This window comes from Callorhinus ursinus, unplaced genomic scaffold (genome assembly GCF_003265705.2).
Source record: "Callorhinus ursinus isolate GAN/ISIS: 27379988/994484 unplaced genomic scaffold, GSC_fseal_2.0 scaffold75, whole genome shotgun sequence".
NCBI classification, from domain to species: Eukaryota; Metazoa; Chordata; class Mammalia; order Carnivora; family Otariidae; genus Callorhinus; species Callorhinus ursinus.
In genome coordinates, this window is record NW_027397137.1 from 5,209,733 (window position 1) to 5,223,129 (window position 13,397).

General features: G+C 60.8%; 1 protein-coding gene across 1 annotated transcript in view; it reads right to left on the reverse strand.

The window, feature by feature from the left end:
- Nucleotides 1-12,191, reverse strand: part of DNMT3L (DNA methyltransferase 3 like) — a 16,886-nt gene extending 4,695 nt beyond the window's left edge. The window contains exons 1-10 of the mRNA XM_025863429.2: nucleotides 12,092-12,191; nucleotides 11,524-11,697; nucleotides 11,258-11,302; nucleotides 10,278-10,357; nucleotides 10,085-10,197; nucleotides 9,141-9,312; nucleotides 6,378-6,465; nucleotides 5,716-5,813; nucleotides 3,292-3,367; nucleotides 2,566-2,705 (exon numbers count right to left, since the gene is read on the reverse strand). Of these exons, the coding sequence (XP_025719214.1) occupies nucleotides 2,566-2,705; nucleotides 3,292-3,367; nucleotides 5,716-5,813; nucleotides 6,378-6,465; nucleotides 9,141-9,312; nucleotides 10,085-10,197; nucleotides 10,278-10,357; nucleotides 11,258-11,302; nucleotides 11,524-11,697; nucleotides 12,092-12,191 (1,086 nt within the window). The remainder of the gene's footprint in view (nucleotides 1-2,565; nucleotides 2,706-3,291; nucleotides 3,368-5,715; nucleotides 5,814-6,377; nucleotides 6,466-9,140; nucleotides 9,313-10,084; nucleotides 10,198-10,277; nucleotides 10,358-11,257; nucleotides 11,303-11,523; nucleotides 11,698-12,091) is intronic.
- Between the last annotated feature and the right edge of the window lie 1,206 nt (nucleotides 12,192-13,397).

Below are 13,397 nucleotides of genomic sequence, written 5' to 3' on the forward strand. Positions count from 1 at the left end.
CATCTTCTGTTTCTATTGGGTTTCTATAATAAAGTTCTCTTTCCTTTTGGAAGCTGAGACACAGCGGTTGTGGATCTTTGGTGCAGAACACCAGTCACCTGCCAGAGCTGAAAGACATGGCACCTACATTTGGCACGTCTAGGTTTGCCCCGCCTGCAGCAGGAATGCAGGTCCGCAGCAAGATGGGAGCTGTTATAGAAAATGTGGAAAGCTCCCTTTCTGGACTACTTTGGGTTTGGGACCACTTGTGACCTGCCAAACGCATGTGCAAAACGATCAAAAGTCAGTATTTTTGCTGTCCTCTACGTGTGCTGGAAACTGGCACCCACATTTGGAATCCGCACTTTTTGGCTGGACCCACTATTACTTATTCAAAGATTTTTTTTTTTTTTTTATAAATAGTGCAGGTTACAAACCTGGTCCTGGCTGCATTTATGTGGTGGCATTAGACTTCCTAACGAGGAGAAATCACCACAGACGTGGAAGAAAGCAGGAGAATTCATGAGAACACTTTGCTTACTGCCGTGAAAATGACTTTTAAAACCGTAACTCACGGATGGTATTCTAGGAGAACATAACTTACCAAACCGATCTCAGAAGAGATGGAAAATCGTAGTAGGGTCCTTTAGCTACCCCATATTATTTTTTTATTTTTTATTTTTAAGATGATTTATTTATTTATTTGACACACACACACACACACACACACACACACACACAGATTACAAGTAGGCAGGCAGGCAGGCAGAGGGAGAGGGAGAAGCAGGCTTCCCGCGGAGCACGGAGCCCAATGCGGGGCTGGATCCCAGGATTCTGGGATCATGATCTGAGCCGAAGGCAGACACTCAACTGACTGAGCCACCCAGGCGCCCCAGAGCTACCCCATTTTAGCACAATGGCCGCAACAGCCTATCCACACAGTTTCACGGGAGAATGCCATTTTTCAAGTAGGTTTATAAAGCAGGTTCCATGTGGACACCTGCACGGAACAGAGCAGTTGTCTCGAGCGCGTCCCAAAGGAAACGTCGTGCACCAGAATTCAGAAAGACGTGAAAAGAATCATGCACCCAACTGAGTGGATTTTTCCCCAGATCCTGGGGTTGCTTCCTTATTAGGAATCCTATATCATATCTTCTTCATAGATCTAAAGAGGAAAATAACCTAACGATCTCCACAGACTTAGAAAAGAACGTTTGACAGAATCCAACAACTACTCTTGACGAGATTAACATGGAAATCAGTGGAAACTCCTGGTAAGTTCCCTAGCATAGTGAAATACATCAACCCCGACCTGAGAGCCAGCTGTGTAGGGAAGCCCTGGACACATTTCTGTGACAGGCAAACACAGACAGGGCTGTCCTGTCAACGCCGTGATCCAACACTGTCCGGCAGGCGCCTGCACCACGAGACAAGAGCAGGGTGTCTCAGGAGCAAACTTAGAAGAAAAGGTGACAGCTGTTTGCAGAGGACCATCTCAAATACCCAGAAAGTCTAATCCGATCGACCGGAAACTACCGTAGTCGGCGAGGTGACTCAACAAGGAGCCAAACGAACACACAAAAATCAACAATGTGTCGTGTACACATCAAACCCGGTCAGACGGCAAAACGGAAGGTCCCGAAAACACGGTGGAACCCAGGCCCCAACGCAGCAGGACTGCGCGGGAAAGCGTGCACCCCGCGGGCCCTGCTGGGGGGCTGGAGGCTGGGCAGGGAGACACGGCTGTAAGGATGACCGAACTTTGCACATCAACGTCCTTCCTGGGATCCATCCCGCAGATGTCCCCACAAGACTACAACAACCCCAATACCCATCAACAGGGAACAGGCGGAACACATTTTTTGTGTCCATACAAAGTAAAACTGAACAGAATTGAACTGCACAGAACACTGCCGCTGAAGCAGCGAACGAGGGAGGCCTGTGTGCAGCGGAGGGGTTTCCGAGGGGACTGTTCATGGGAGAAAGCCAGCTGCAGAGCAGAGCGGGGCCTCGCCAGATTTGCCTGTATTTGCATAAAGCATCCCGGAGGTAACCAGGCAAGGGGGACAGGGCCGGGCAGCAAGGAGCCTTTCTGCTGTGAGCGTGGGGGAGACGTCCTGAGAAGGGGGGACACCAGGCCCCAGCGGGGGCTGTCCTGAGGGGGGCAGTGCTGGGAGGGGCCCAGGCCAGCTGAGCCCAGGACGCTGCTCTCAGGGTCAGGGATTCAGGCAGGCGGAGGAAACCCAAGGCTGTCTGCACCCCAGAGGATGAGTACACGTGTGTGTGCATGAGTGCACGTGTGATTATGTGTACGTGTGTGGCGTGTGCCCGCGTGCACTGTGTCCGGAGATGTTTTTGTGCACAAACCGGGAGCCCCACATGTCCAGAAGTGCAGGAGCTGCGGGCAGGGGACGCCCTCCAAGGCCACCAGCAGGGTCTGTGCCTCGGGATTGCAGCGGGCCCTCGGGAGCCCCAAGAAGAGGAGGCTGCGGGGTGGGGCCGTGAGCCGTGCTGTCCCCTGGAGGCACTGGCATGTCCCTGGGGAGGTCTCCCTGCCCGCCACCCAGACTGCGGCATTGCACGTACCTCCAGGAAGCGAGTGGCTACGGTCTGGTCATCTTGGCTCAGCACCAGATTGTCTACGAACATCCAGAAGAAGGGCTGCTGGCTGCCTGGCCTGGGCCTCGCGTACTGCAGGACGCGGTGGAACTGGAACAGGTACCACGCTGCGGCGGGGGGGGAAGGGTGTGTACGTGTGTGCGGGCGGTGCCCGTGAGGGGACACGGTGGGAGGGGGGAGGCTGAGGGGCTGGGGGGCCAGGGGTGACTTGGGAGGGCCACTCCGGCGTGGCTGGTCTGCTGCGGGCACCCACCTACTCCCCAGGGCAGGCCTGTCCCCGCCAGAGCGGCTGAGGCTCAAGGGCCCCGGGGTCCGTGTGGCCCCGAGTGCAGACCCCCGCCTCACCCAGGCGCCCTGCGGTTAGTAGGGGACAACGCAGGGCGAGACAAGCCCGCGGGCAAAGCGCACGTGCGTGTCCTCCCGTGCACGTGTCCACGCAGAGCACCTGCGACAGGGGCACAGAGCACAGCGGGTGGGCGCCAGGCAGCTTCCGCAGGGACGGGTCCCCCCCACCCTCGGAGGCAGCGTGGCTTCCCGCGGGTCAAACCCACCAAACCGTACTCGCTGAGTGGACAGGCTACTCGCGCGGGTGAGGCCCGAGGACAACGGCTCCTCAGAATGCGCCGCCCCTCAGGGTGCAGGAGGGTGTGGGGCTGGGAGGGCCCGGGGTGTGGGCAGACCGCCGTCTCTTACCCGGAGGGTGGTCGCAAGCGTGGCCAAGGGCGGGTGTGGAGCCGTACACAAGGTCAAATGGGCCCCATCCTTCCACCTGCGGGAGACGGCACACTGTCCTGCCTCAGGCTTTCAGGGGCCAAGCGTCCCCACCGCGGCGGGCACCTCGTGTGTCCAGGTGGGAGGCTCACGAGGAGGCTGAGCCCCCGCAGAGCCCCCCGCGGGGGCAGTGAGGCCCACCAGTCAGCCCCGCCGTGGTGGTCCTCGGTCGCCACCGGCCTCGGGGACGCGCGGAGCCCGGCCTCCGTCCTCTGAGGGGAGGCCAGCCCTCCGCAGGGCACTCAGGGTCCGAGGTGACCCCTCTGTGCCTTACAGAAGCGGCCCTGGGAAGGTTGGCAGTGACGCCCCAGGACTCACGTGGATCCTTGTGTGCCCCCGACGTGACAGCCGGCAGCCTGCAGCTAACTGCCGGGCGGCCACCTTCCCTGCCAGCCGGTCACTGCAGGCCCGTGGAAAATGATAAAACCCACCCCCACTCGTGCCTGAGCAGACAACAGAAGGATGCTCTTCAAGCACAGGTGCTCCTCTCCGGGCGGCCTGAGGGACTCCCACTAATGACAATCCCGGCCCCTGTCTTTCTACTAAAACAAACTAATGAGAGACCCAGATACCGGACCCCCGGTTTCCTAATAGCCCCTGCCCCCTTGACTGTCCCCCGAGCAGCTCAGCAAGAGCCTGCATCCTACGGTAAGCCCCCAAACCTTGCGCCCACCTCCACCCTGTTCCCCTGTGTCCCCAAAGGCTAATGTCGCTGAGCGCGCCCCTGGGGGCGTCTGGCCGCTGGGCTCTGGCCGGGCTTACAGGAGGGGTGTCTGGACAGAGGAGAGCGGGTCAGGGGCGCAAGGCGCCGAGTGCCGGCTGACGGTCCCAGACAAGCAACCCGACAGTCAGCCGCTGACCCCCCGAACCTGTCACGGTGAGGCCGAGCACAGAAAAAGACCGAGTCTAAGCGAGAACTCCCAGCTCCCCCCAGCTGCCGGCCCCTCCCCTCCAGCCCGGAACAGAAGCCCGCCGGAGTTCACTTTAAACCTCCTGGAAACCCACCGCCAGGAGCAGGCGCGGACGGCCGCTCCCCATCTCTAGGAGGGGCTGCGAGCAGTCTGGCCCTGTGTCACAGGCCTTGCGAAAGGAAGTGAGGTTGGAGGGGTGGCGTGGGGCGCTGAGTGATGCCGCGCACCCCTGATCCGGGGTTGCTGTAACAGGTGTCCCCATGGCTACTGAGAGAACACAGATTTCGAGTACTACTATCAAAAATGATGGCACACGTTGCTGGTGATCGTAGGCATCACGTGACTATCCATAATAGCGGCCACAGGCTAGCTATAGAAATCAGGTGTCCTGCCTTGCGACCGACCGCAGGCTTCACTAGGGAAGGCGGGCGTCTGGGAGCCATAGCCAGTGGGCAGGGAGAGGCCCCCGTGTAGGGGAGGCCTCATGTCACCGTCCTGTTGCACACCCAGTCTGAGGGCTTGGCCCTGGGGTCTGGGATGAGCATCGTGCGGGGGCAGGCTCCAGAAATGCCCCACAGTGGGTTGTCTACAGGGGATGGGGTGACGGCAGATGTGGGGTCTTGGATGAGGCCCATGGTAACGAAGGTTAAGGGTGTGGGGTTGGGGTGTGCCCCGCCCCGTGAAGAGACCAGCGCTGGCTTCAGGGCAGGGGAGCCCCGAGGGGGACAAGACTCTGCTGGGCTCCCCCAGGCACGGCCAGAGAGGAGGGCTAGCCCCTCGGACCATGGGCTCCCGGGCCTGATGGGGCGCAGAGCGCTGAGGCAGGGCAGAGCAGAACCCCCACACGGGCCCCTCCTTGTGACCAGCCGGCCCCAAACCCTCTGCCCACGGTTGGTGGCTCGCAGGACCAATCCTCTCTCCTGCTGGCAGAGCCCCACGGGCCAGGTCCTCCTGCCCTGGGGCCACCAGAGGAGGCTTCGCAGCCCCCTCCCACCAGCCGGGAAGGGCTCCGGGCCCAGTGGTGTCCTGCTGAGTCATCAGGGGGCACTTCCTCCAAGGCCACTGTCCCAGACAGCAGGAAACAGCCTTCGAGGGAGTCGGAACATTCCGTCGCTGCGTTCGGAGGATGCCCCCAAACAGTGACTGGCTGTTCAGTTCAAGGTTTTCTTTGAGACGACGGGCGGGGTTAAGCCCCCAGTCTGGGCAGCACCGTCCCCAGTGCTGGGACTGGCCCCCCGCATTTCAACCCCTCGGCTGGAGGTCAGGCCCACGGCTCTGCTCTGGGCTGTGGGCAGCGTGCGGGTCACGAAAACAGCCCTCCCTTCTCTCCCACTGCCTGTGGGGTGCCATCCCTGCAAGCCACACCCCCCGGCCCCCACGGGTGTCCCGCACACCTGCGCTCACCCTGGCCCCAGAGGCACACGGTACTACTCACGTCCCTCCTCACAACATCTGTGACATCGTCCAAGTGCTTCAAGTGCTTCAATCCTCCCGGGGCGGAACCACTCTCCAAGAAGCCCAAACTCACGAGCTCTGCAAGGGGAGACGGGAGGAGGGCACAGAAGGGCCAGCGTTTGAGCCCCGCAGAATGAAATGGCCAGGGACTGACCCGGAAACATGAGCAAACGCTCTCTGTTTAACCAGGTGACTGGGGCTGAGGATGAAGCTATTTGTGACGTTACACACCAAGCAAGTCAACTCCACTGAGTATTGATTTAAGTCAAGGAATTTGTTGCGAAACCAGGCCTTCCAAGCCTGTGGTGGCATATGCTCTGGGTTAGGAAATCCGCCAGGCTGCGGTCACCCAGCCAGGCTGTGGGACACGTGGGCGTGGTTGCGGGAGCCCTGGGCACCGCCTCACAGAGCCCTTGGCCTGCTGGAGGGAAGACAGTCCAGAAAGGACCTTACAAATTAGACCAAGGGATGCACCATCCGGGCAGGGTGGCCTGGGGCCATGCCTCCTGACTCCTTCGCTGGCACCCGGTTCACAGCTGGGGTGCCCGCGAGGCCACCGGGACCGTGGTGCGCAAGGCTCGCAGGGAACATTCTCCAGCTCCCGTCCCCCGTGCAGGACCCCGGTGCTCTCACTACGCCCACCTCTCCGGATGTTCCCAAAAAGGGACAGGACCCGGACCGGCTCTCTCTTCCACACGGGCACTGTTTTATACGTCTCCAGGGGATTCTCCTATTAAAAACACAGTTTTCGTGGTGACCTGGTTGCAGAGCCCATGAGGCACAAGGAAAATTCTTTCTGGTCCTGCAGAGGCATCTCCCCAACGAGGCAGACACCCCTGAACGCGCCTCCACGGCAGGCTGGCCCTGCCCTGCCCACGTGGCCCCCCAGGCTGAGGTCTGCAGCCCGGACCCCCACCGGGTCATCTCGAGCAGGGGAAAGGCAAGAGCGAGGGGCTTTTCCTGATCGTGGAGGAAGACAATTCTATCCGAGAGGAAGCACTTCCTCTGGATTTCTTGGGGGATCCTGAACAGGTACAGCAGTGGGATTCCCCGACTCCTCTCCTTCCCTGTGTGGGCTCTCGGCGTGGTCCCTGAGCCACCTGGCAGCCCTGAGAGCTCCCAGCTGAGGACAAAGGACCAGAGAGCCAGTGGAGGACACGCACCCACAACCTTCCAGGACCCCTGCTTGTGAATCCAAGAGGATGCACTTGGGGGTGCCTGGCCTCCCACAAACAGGGCATCAAGCCACCACCTGGCCGGGAGCAGGCCTGAGCAGGAGCCCCAGAGCCACATGGGGAAGGCTCTGCCTGTGGCTGGAGCCAATGGGTGGGGGGCTGGCAAGTTCAGAGGTGGGTGTGAGGAGGGCAGGGGGTCCAGTATGGGTGCGGCTCTGATGGACCCTGGGGGTGTCCTGGTCCCCTGCTGCAGCTGGGGAGGGTTGGGGTGGGGTGGGGAGCTCCTTCTTCCCTGCCTCCCCCACTCAGCACTGCGCCAGCATTAAAACTTCTGAATATCAACTTCATTTCCTTCCCAAGGGAAATTTCCTGCAGCGGGCCAGCATGGCATCTGTCTACACTGGGATGGATCCCACTGATGGAGTGGGCAGAAAGTTCTACTAGGATCGCATGCACCTCCTCTTCCAAAAAGCACCATAAAGGCACGTCGGCCATGGGGCATAAGCTGTCCAGGCTCCCGGCCTGTGCCAGGCACCTGGCCGGGCCCACCCCTGTGCCCAGGTGGCCAGCAAGGCGGTGCAGGGTGTTCCCAGAACTGTCGTGGCCGAGAACCCAGGTAAGGGTGCCCGGGGCCAGCACCAGGCCCCAGGAGAGAGGGGAGCCCATGGAGGTGGGAAGACACCCTAGGGTCAGCACATACCATCTCCCAGCCCACTGGTGCCCCAGCCCCGTCAGGGAGACACCAGTGAGATGCACGGCTCGGGCACATCCAGGTGGGCGGGGGGCAGCCCTCTCACCCCGCCTGCTTCCCACCACACAGCAGCCGCCCAGAAAGCCAGCTCCACGGGGACTCCTCTTCCCACATCCACAGGGTGAATCTTGCTGGGTGAGGAGAAGACTGTTCAACCTCCAGAAGGAGCTGGATGCTGGGAGGAGCTGGAGGCTGAGAGGGGAGCTGGAGGCTGAGGGGGGCTGGAGGCTGAGGGGGGCTGGAGGCTGAGGGGGAGCTGGAGGCTGAGAGGTGGAGGGGGCGCCCTGTTTTGCCGGATCTGGGTGTGGCTCCCTTGCTGTCCCTGCTTGCTCACCCAGGGTGACCACTCTTCTGTCTTAGCTTCCTGGGGCTGCCATAACACCGAATATAAACTGTGACTTAAAACCACTCATTTATTTTTACTCTGGAGGCCAGAAGTCCAAGTCCAAATGTGGCGGGTCTGGCTCCCTCTGGGGACTCTGAGGGAGGGTCCTCCTGCCTCTCCCAAGCGTCCCTATGCTGGCCAGCAGTCCTTGGGCTCCTTGGCTTGTAGACAGTCCCTCCAGCCTCTCTCCCCTGGTCACGCGGCTGGCTTCCCTCTGGGTGTCTCCATCCCTCTCTCCTCTCTGTGACACCTGTCATTGCCTTGCAGGTGCTCCCCAACCAAGCTGATCCCACCTGGAGATCCGTAGCTGAATCACAACTACCAAGACCCTACCTCCAACATCGGCCACATTCACAGGTACCAGGGGTTAGGACTTGAAGGCCATAGTTCATCCCACTTTGATGAACCCATAGCTCCTGCTTAGTTCACGGCTCCTGGCCTCCACCCTCAAGAGATCCCTCGTCCATGCCCCACGTCTGTGCCCCATCTGTGCCCCAGGTCTGGGCCCCGTCTGCCTCCCGAGTCTGTGCCCTATCTGTGCCCCGTCTGCACCCCATCTCTTCCCCAAGTCTGTGCCCCATCTGCATCCCATCTGTGCCCCAAGTCTGTGCCCCGTCTGCACCCCGTCTGTGCCCCGAGTCTGTATCCTGTCTGTGCCCCATCTGCATCCTGTCTGTGCCCCGAGTCTGCACCCCACGGTGCCCCGTCCATGTCCCGTCTGTGCCCGCTGCCTACGTCTTTGCTCCCATTTGCTGGACTTGGGGGTGCACCTCTGCTGAGCCCCACTCCCACCTGCTGCAAATGCCTCACTCCCTGGCTTGGAAGAAGCACACCTGCCAAACCATGGTAATTTTCAAAAAAACTAGACCGTCTAGTGCAGCATGCCCTCAGAGAGGAAAATGAGGCAAGCGTATTTGCTTAAAAGCCTTAGTTTCAGCATCAGCTATCAGAGCAGAGGGGCATTCTGCCACTGGCAGCAGAGAAAACTGGGGGTTAAGGCCCCTGCGCATGGCTCGTCAGTCCTGGGAGCCCAGCCCCCCTCCCCCGCCGCTGCTGCCCCCCCCCCCACCTGCCCGCCGCCCCTCACCCCTCACCGACTCGCGGTCACAGAAGGCCTTCAGCCAGCCCCGCCATTTCCTTCTCCTGTGCAGGAGCCCGCTGCGGGGGAAGGGCAGGCACAGGAAACACACCCAGTTGCTCATGGCCTGAACTTTCCCCGAGGTCCCGGGGCCGACCAGCGTGTCCACACACTCGAAGCAGTAGCATCTGGAGTCAAGCAGAGTCCCAGTCACGGAAGTGGCCTCCCAAAGGCCACCAGGCAGCGGGGAGCGATGGAAGCCACCCTCAGGCTCATGGGGAAAGACTCACCCCGCACGCACGGGGCAGGGAGGAGGGTGAGCTGTCCCCCGGGAAGGGGGACCAGTCCCTCCTAGGGACCTAGAGCAGCACGAGGGAGCCATCTGCAGAAGACAGCGAGGTGGGGGGTGATTAGCGGGCAAAGACAGATTCCACGGAATCCACTAAGCCTCCGGTCTGCCCCACCTGCAGAGCCTACGAGAAGTTAGGGTCTCCCAGGGAACCCAAGGGCACAGACACCCGCTGGGGGGCAGGTCTGGGGAGCAGGGAGACGGAAGTACAATGATGGCCCAGAGAGAGGGAGCGGGGAGGACCCCAGGTGGAGCCTGGCCTTGGCCCTGACCGCAAGCCCGCGGGGAGCGGGCTTTGCGTCACCTCCCCGCTCATGACTGAGGGAGCCACATGTCTTCGCACTAACAACAATAAAGAGAAAAATCAGGAACACAAATCTTCCGACGCCTCACCTCCCACATGTCAAGGCTCAATACCAAACAAAATACTTGGGATGGAAATGGAAATCGTCTTGGGGGGAAATCCCCCCACGCTGCAGGCCAAGGAGCCCAGACGCTGGGTGAGCCCTGGATGGTGGGCAGGGGCTCCTTTGCCCATACTGCCCCTCAAGTCCCCCCCCAACCCTGCTGAGCGCCCCCCGCCCCCGCCGGGCCGGCGCCCCGGGGCTCACCGGGTGCAGTCGGGGTTTTCGCAGATGAGCAGCGTCTCTCCTGCGCAGCAGATGGAACAGTACGACTGGTACCCATCATCGTCGTACAGGAAGAGGCAGTCCAGAAACTTGTCCTTGGCGAGGGGCAGAGCCAGGATGGCACCCCCCTCTACCCCGAGGCCTCCAGCAAGCCACCCCTCAGCTCCCCGCTTACCTTGCATGGAGCACACATCCCCCCTTCAAACAGAGGGTGCTGTGTGTGCACCTGGAAGCTCCCACAGCAGATGCACATGTCTGACGCGGACGTCCGACGCGCCCCACGGGTCGTGACACCAGCAAACAGAGCAACAGACTTAGCAATGAACGTAACGGAAGAAGGGCAAGACCCGTACACGGATAACCACAGAACGTCGCAGAAAAAAATGAAAGATCTACGCAAATGGGACGGTATCACAGGATCTCCTGGGTACGGATCAGAAGACTTAGCCTGGTTACAGCGCCAGGTCTCCCCAGCGGGTCAACAGATCCCCCTCAAGATCCCAGCTGGCTTTTTTGTTTAGGGTTTTGCTTGTTTGTTTTTTGATTTTTGGTAAAAATTGATAAGCTGATCCTAAAATGCGTATGGAGGGGCGTCTGGGCGGCTCTGTTAGGTAAGTGTCTGGCTTGGGTCGGGCATGATCTCAGAGTCCTGGGACAGAGCCCCCCACCTCAGGCTCTGTGCTGGGCGTGGAGTCTCCTTCAGATTCTCTTTCTTTCTTTCTGGCCCTCCCCCCTCCCCCCCCCCCCCTCCCCCCTCCCCCCCTCCCCTACACATGCTTGTTCTCTCTCAAATAAATAAACAAATCTTTAAAAAATGCCTACGGAAATACAAGGGGTCCAGAACAGGCATATCCACAGAAAAACAAAGGAGATTCGTGGTCACCTAATGCTGAAAAGGGGAGGCAGTGGCCAGGGTGGGGTCCTGGGTCTCTTTTTGGGTGACGAAATTGCCCTAAGATTAGACTTCGGTGAAGGTTGCCTAACTCTGTGACTGTACTGGGAGATGCTGGAATGAAGCCTCGGGGGACCTGGGGTGGGTGCGGGGAGAGGAACAGGGCCCCCGCGATAGCCAGGGCCTTCTCCAGGGTCAGCGTGGGGCTGAGCAAGGCTGGCCAGAGCTGGCTGACCCTCCCCTCTCCCGGGGCCAGGGCTCACCTTCTATGTCTCTCTGGTTAACCTTGACTTCATATGCAAGAAGATCTGGAAAAGAAAACAAGAAAGAGACCGTCCCCTCTCCTGCTTTGCTCTCGTGTAAACATGGCCAAGGGTCACGGGGGTGATCTGATGTCACAGGAGCTGGGGGGCAGCGAGGGGGGGCCTCCTGCCCCTCCCCAGGCGTGTGAATATTCCAGAAGCCTGGGACCCTAGACATGGCCCAGGCCTGGGGTTGGCGTCCTAAGTGATGGACCCAGTACCCTTACCTCTGCAGGGCCTGGGGGAAGCCGGCGCTGACAGCTCGCTGGAGCCCACCAGGATGACGTCCATGCTGTGCTCTGTGTCCGGCTCCAGGACTGGGACAACCACATGGAGACCCCGCCGGGAGAAAGGGCAGGTACAGAGGGAGAAAGTGGCTAGTGGGCCTCTGCCTGGGAGCCCTGGCTCCCAGCATGGGGGATGCACCCCACCACCCAGCTTGGGTCCCACCCACCTCCTGTGGTACCACCTGCCCCTCCTGCCCCAGCATCCAGGGCCAGAAAGACCTGTGGTGAGTGCCAACCTTGCCAGGAGGCCCGGTGTGGTCCCTGTGGCAGGTCCCTCCCCGCCCAGGGCCCCTGCCACAGTGTGGGGTCCTGTGGGCTTCTCCCCACAAAGGGGAGGGCAAGGAGGCCTTAGGTGGGGTGGAGGGGCCCAGGTCTACCCACAGCTTCCGGTCCCTCCCACACCCCATGCTCTCTCCTCTCACAGTGTCCCCTAGGCCCCAGCCTGTGGTCTCCGGGGATGACACCGCAAGCACAGGAGGCCGAGGCCCGGAGAAGTAAAACGACTCACGGATTTCACAGGTGGCCTGCCAAGGCTCCTGGTCCAGCAGGTCAGAGTCTGAGCGGTCCAGGGTCTCCACACTCAGGGTCCCCCGGGGTGAGAGGGCCATGAAACCCGGACAAGGGGCTTCCCAGAAACCAGTAGGAGACGCGTGGGGTCGGAAAACTGGGGGGCCAGGGGTACAGACCCGCAGAAGAGCACTGGAGTGGGGGGTGCGCAGGGTTCCCGCGAGCTGCGTGACGTGCGGGGGCGGGAGGTGCGGGGGAGGGGCAAGGAGGCCCTCACGGGGGGGGGGGGGGGGGTGGAAGGGTGAAGGGCTCGTGCGGGGCACTCATGCGGGGTGGGGGGTTAGGGAGTCCAGCGGGGGAGGGGGGAGGAGAGCCTTCAGGATGGGTGGGGTTAAGAGCCCACTTCTATGAGGGGGTTTAGGGTGTGGGGTGAGGGGGATGCAGTAAGGGGGCACTGAGTTGGAGGCGGAGTTGGGGGGGGCTGGGGCAGGCGGGGAGATAGGGAGCTGGGCGGGGGAGGGGTGCTGGGGGCGGGGCTTAGGGGGCTCAGTGCTCTGGGCTGAGGTGGAGGCGGGGCTCCAGCAGGGGAGGGCAGGAGGTTGAGGGGTCAGGGTGAGGGAGTTCTGTGCAGGCTTAGGTAGCTGGGGGGTGGCTTCCAGAGCGGGGATGAGGAAAAAGGAGCCAGCGGGCATTTACCGCAGGTGGGATGGGCCCAGGGCCAGCAGGTGGGGGGCCAGGGCTGGAGGGGGGCACATTTAGGCCCTACTGGGGACTCCGCAGAGGCTGTGCGTGGGAGGCAGAGGACCACTTGCAGGGGCCCGGCCTCAAGACAGTTATTATGGGGCTGCGCAGATGTTGGGGAGATACCGGGGGAGGGGGTCATAACTCCCTTTCTCCCAACTTGGCTGTGGGCCCAGTGACTCCCCTGTGAAAATTGCAGAATGGGGAGGGCAGTGCTTCTGCAGTGAGGAACCTGACAGACCCCCGCCTCTGCTGGGCTACCAAGGTTGACTTCAACTGTGACAAGGAGGGCACTCCCCCTCCATGGTCTTCCTCCCGACAATCCATGAGCCCTACCTCTCTCAACCCATGAGAAAATCACCAGAAGATTCCAGTAGAGGGACACTCTGCCAGATCCTGTCCAGGAGTTCAAAAAACTGCCAAGGTCATCAAAGGCTAAGAAAGTCCAAAATGCTTCACAGCCAAGAGGAGCCCAAGGAGACCTGCCAGTGAAATGTCCCATGGGATCTTGGGACCAGGAAAGGACATTAGGGAAAATGAAGGAAATGTGCGTTCACTGTGGCTTG